General features: G+C 50.3%; 1 protein-coding gene across 4 annotated transcripts in view; it reads left to right on the forward strand.

The window, feature by feature from the left end:
• Nucleotides 1–1556: 1556 nt before the first annotated feature.
• The window catches only part of ZDHHC9 (zDHHC palmitoyltransferase 9), a 31863-nt gene continuing 28587 nt past the window's right edge, over nucleotides 1557–4832 (forward strand). Inside the window, exons 1-3 of one of the 4 annotated variants that reach the window (XM_027092376.1) lie at nucleotides 1557–1763; nucleotides 2105–2172; nucleotides 3363–3664. In XM_027092376.1, coding sequence (XP_026948177.1) covers nucleotides 3498–3664 — 167 coding nt within the window. In that variant the 5' untranslated portion in view covers nucleotides 1557–1763; nucleotides 2105–2172; nucleotides 3363–3497. The remainder of the gene's footprint in view (nucleotides 1764–2104; nucleotides 2173–3362; nucleotides 3665–4832) is intronic. The other 3 variants (XM_027092375.1, XM_027092377.1, XM_027092378.1) reach the window with 3 other exon arrangements.

Raw genomic sequence — 4832 nt, forward strand, 5'->3', positions numbered from 1 at the left:
GAATCCAGGGGCCTGATGGGGCTGAGGGACGTTCCTCTCCCTTCCATACCAAGTGTGTGCAATACCAGCAGCCTCCAGGATTTAAAGGGGAGAACTGGAGGCAATGATACTGATCATAAGGTTCATAAAGACTAAACCGATGATTATAATCAGCATGAGTGCTGGGGAACAATAGAACCTTTATAAAGACATACTTTCCCCTACATATTAATTAAACACATCTCTCTCATAAGAGAATTACCTAGTGATTTTTTAATCCTTTAAAATTTTTGATTGAAGGGTGCCATGAAAGTGTCAAATGTAACTATCATTAGGTAGCATTTTGCTTCATATCATGTGGGACCCAAATCCTGTAAAAGGAGAAATAGTTCTTGACCATGCACGTGGTCCTTCAACTAACACAAAAAACTGCTTTGGGAAGAGCGTTGGCAGTCTCTTTTGTATTCATTGCAAATACCTTCACCCTAGAAAAACTTTATTCAAGCTCAGGAAAATAGCTGACAATCTGGGCACTCTCCCTAACCACGTGACAGGTAAGGAAAGGCCACCTTTAGCCCTCTCTCTTATTTCCCTTTATATTTGGAAGCCAAGAGCCATCCTAGTGGAAACAGACCTAGTGTCTTTTAAAGTCTACTGTATAATATTGATACTCTGGTTCTCAACTGTTTTCCCCACTCCAATCTTACTCTAAAGGATGCCACTCGCTCAGATCAGTAGCAGTGGCTCATCATGGTAATAACTGCCCTGCTGAGGAAGGCGACAGAAGGAAAGAATCAATGTGGTTGGTGGGTGGAGATTCTGCCTTGGATTCCCGCTCCCCGCTCTCCCCGCCCCGCCCGCCGCCTCATTTTCACAAGCTCTTCAAATCTAATACGAATTTACAAGCATTTTGGAGCAATCTTTACTTCATTATCTACCTGAAAGAATTTACGTCCTCATCACTGTCAATTTTTTTGTTTACGATACTGCAAAATTATTCTATTCTTGGGGACAGTTATTCCTTTCAAGTTCCTTTTTACGTTTGTTTGTTTTGTTCTGAAAGCCTTAGAGCTGCAGGCCAGGGTGACTGGGACAGAGGTGGGGTCCCTACCTAGTGAATAGGACTTGGGAGGCAGAGGACTTGTTTTTACGCCGGTAAAGAGTAAAATCCCGAGTCGCAGTTGATTTCATGCAAGCAGGGCTGGAGAGGCCCAGGGAGGACCTAGTTTGGGGTGAGCACCGGGATCTGTGAGCCAGTGTTGCTTCAGCGTCTCACAGTACGTGTGGGGGGAGGCAGGTCCCCTGTCCCTCCTGATCCCATTGGCACTACCCTTCACCCCAGTCTCTTTGGAACTATATTAATAGAAGGCGACACTTCACATTGGCGCTCAGACCCCAAAGGGAGTCTGGCAATGGCTTGGCAGGTGGGCAAGAAGCCGGGAGATGGGTGGGAGAGTGGGGCGGAGGCATCGTCGAGCGGCGTTTGGCTCAGCCAATGGTAGTTCGGGGCAGGGGTGGCAGAGGCGGAGGCACAGAGGAGGATCAGCCAATGGAGGGCGAGCAACTACTGGAACGACCTGGTGACGTGAAGAGCGTTCCATTCGCCCAGTGGTGGGCGGCTGCCACAGCTGGTTTAGGGCCCCGACCATTGGGGCCCCTTGTCAGGAGGAGGCAGCCTCCGGGCTGGGGAGAAGCCGCTGCCACCTCGGGCGGCCGACGCGGTCCCCTGGGACAGTGCACTTCCTGGCCTCGGTTCCCGGCCGAGTTCTGTCTCCGGGGTTCAGGTAACAAGGGGTGGGGGTGGGGGTCTCCGGGGTTCGGCCGCGTGGTCTACCGCTCCCGCGGCTGCTCCGGGACGCGCGGACCCTGGCTCTCCCCTTCTCGGCTAGGCAACTTCCGAGCCCCTGGCCGGGGGTGACTACACGTGGCGGGGCGTGTGTGAGTGTGTACGAGCGTGCGGAGGTGGCGCACGTCCCAACCTGCCCGGGGCGGTGGTCGGCGGCGTGGCCGAGGCAGGGCGGGCCTCCCGAGGCCGCGCCCGCCGCCCGCCTGGGACTCCGGCCTCGGCCCCGTGCCGTTGGGCCGGTCGCTGGTTCTTGACGGATTTTGATCTTTGTTCTCCCAGGCCCGGCTCCCCTTCCTGGTCTCTCTTCTCTCGCTGGGCCGGTTTATCAGGAGAAGATTGTTTTCCAGGTTAGTTTTACACAAAGGAAGTGTTCTCTGTACCTCTGGTGCCCCCTCCCCTTTCCCAAGCCTTCCACCTTCTCCTTTTCCTGCTCAGTTCCTCGTCTCTCTTGGGACCCTTACCCTCTCCAGCCCAGGAATGATTTCGAGTTGGTTGTTTCTCATCAGTCAGTTGGGCTGCAGGCTTCCGCCTCATTCTTGCCAGCGCGGGGCATGTGGTATCAGTAAATAGAGGCCACAGCACCCGACCTGAGAGGAGGAGAAGGGTGGCAGTGGCAGAGAAAGGCTGGGCCTGGGGATTCAGGATGCTAAGTGGAGATGGTACTTCTGAAATGTCCCAGAAAGCACCTTTATGACTTTTCTTGACTGCTGCCGTCCCCCCCCCGCCCCTCCTCCCCCCAGCCATATCAGAACCTCTCCTGCTTAAGTCAGCCTTTCACCTACAGGTCTGTGATGTGGTTTCATTAAGATTCCCACCAATGTTAGGCTAGACCAGCAAGGTTGGTTCATTTCCCGGACTCAGGAAGTTAGGAGGGTTTGATTAGGGGAAATCTGTTTTGAGTAAATACAACCTGGGTTTGTGTACAGAGTGTCCACAACCTCCTAGCTCTGCCAGAGGATGACTTGTTCCCTGGTGTGATTCACATTTGAGTGGCTAATTGAAGAAAGAAGGCGAAGAACTGGAGGAGGGGTGGGAATGGCTCCTTAAGGGCAGAAACTCTACTATTATTTTTAGAGTCCTCTTTGTGATGATTATAGAAAAATATGGTATAGTGGAAAGTTCCCTGGACTGAAAGTCAGCAGACCTGTTTTCTTGGCTTCGCTTCATGGCTTTGTGACCCTGGAGAAGTTATCTCCCCTCTTCGGTCTTCACTTTACTCATTTCCAAAACAAAGTAATTGGGCCTATCAACTACAAAATCCCTTCTAGTTCCAAGGTTCTATGATAATCACATCATCAGTATTATATTGGAAGTAAAGGGGTATATTTAAGAAGATATGCTAGCCCCCTTCTCTTTTTGAGAACCTTTAACCTTTTCTTCTTTTAGGGGACAAAAACAGATTGGAAATAAACTCTCCCATTTCTTCACCCCCATCCCTTCAAGCAGTGCTCATCTTTCTGCCTCTGGGAAAGGAAGATTGAACTGCATTTTCTTGTTCCTGTCTCATTTGTGTGTGTGTGTGTGTGCTTTTTCTTAGGGCTAGAAATTGGACTTCTGATGATGTTTGACCCAGCGGCAGCAATAGCAGGCAACGTGATTTCAAAGCTGGGCTCAGCTTTTGTTTCTTCCCTCTTGTAATCACAAAACCCATTTTGGACCAGGAATTCCAATCATGTCTGTGATGGTGGTGAGAAAGAAGGTGACACGGAAATGGGAGAAACTCCCAGGCAGGAACACCTTCTGTTGTGATGGCCGCGTGATGATGGCCCGGCAAAAGGGCATCTTCTATTTGACCCTCTTCCTCATCCTGGGGACGTGTACACTCTTCTTCGCCTTCGAGTGAGTTTCCATTGAGTACAGTTGCCTGATTATGGTTACCTTGGGTCCAGGGGAAGAACCTTCTTTCTGGGGAGTTTGTGGCTAGTCCTTGGATGGCTGTCATTCTCCTCTTGGGCAATGTCTATAGATCATGCCAACTGAATTCATTGCTTTGAGCTTATAGCAGAGTATGTGCCTCCTAGAAACACCAAGACCCTTGATACCAATTTTATAGCACTGATTTGGGGCCACCCTTGGAACACTTGGGAAATAAAAGAGTTTGTCTTTATTACTCACCTCCCCTTTTCAGTGGTCTCCTTAGGTGCTTAGTGACAGACTGCCTCTTCCCTACCCCTCCCGAGCCTAGGGGCACGCCCCGTGGTCATAACTCCACCCCATAATACTCACTTATTCTGTTATTCTGGGTCCTATTTCCTTAGGGCTCAGCTCTCAGTTAGCTGTTAAATTGAAAAGCCAACTGAATTGGGAACCTGCAGATTGGTTCCAGCCTCAGCTGTGCCACAATCTAGCTGTGTGTGTGGCACATATGTGCTTATTAAATGTGAGTTGCTCTTTCTTTCACTCAGAATCGCTCAACATAAACAACTCTCTATTCTGTGTGTGCCTGATACCAGCCTTGGAGTTATTTTTTCTGTGATGTAATAGCTAGTACTAGAGCCACTGTTTGAAGTCCGTGTAGGTCACTGCTCAAGGGAAGTGGCCAGTTGGATTCTAGGGTACTGTGGCATGACTCCTGGGTATGCTGAGAATGCTGTACACTCTAGGGCTGGGAGTAATGCTGATCGGTTTGGGATTACAGTATTATGAGGAAGGCCTTGAGGAGACAAGAGGTGTGTTTGTGGACTGTGAACCACACCTAATAGGAGCCTGCTACAGTTCCTGTGCCCCGTGACCTGGAAATGGAGCTCCCATGAGGGGGTGTGGCCATGGGACGGAGGACAGGGCTTCTTGGTCAGACTTCGTGGGTAATTAAAATGAGCTCTGGTCTCTTGGGGCTCATTTTTGTCTTTCTTCTATAAGGGCTTCAGGCTTACCCAGTGCATCAAGAGTGATTTTTTTCTGGGCTGCTTTACCGGACTTTTTTTTTTTTTTTTTTTTTTGGGTGGGGGGGCCTCCCCCTTTTGTGGCCTCTCCCGTTGGGGAGCACAGGCCCCGGACGCGCAGGCTC

This window comes from Aethalodelphis obliquidens, unplaced genomic scaffold, assembly GCF_003676395.1.
Source record: "Aethalodelphis obliquidens isolate GAN/ISIS:26980383/991018 unplaced genomic scaffold, ASM367639v1 scaffold77, whole genome shotgun sequence".
Lineage (NCBI taxonomy): Eukaryota > Metazoa > Chordata > Mammalia > Artiodactyla > Delphinidae > Aethalodelphis > Aethalodelphis obliquidens.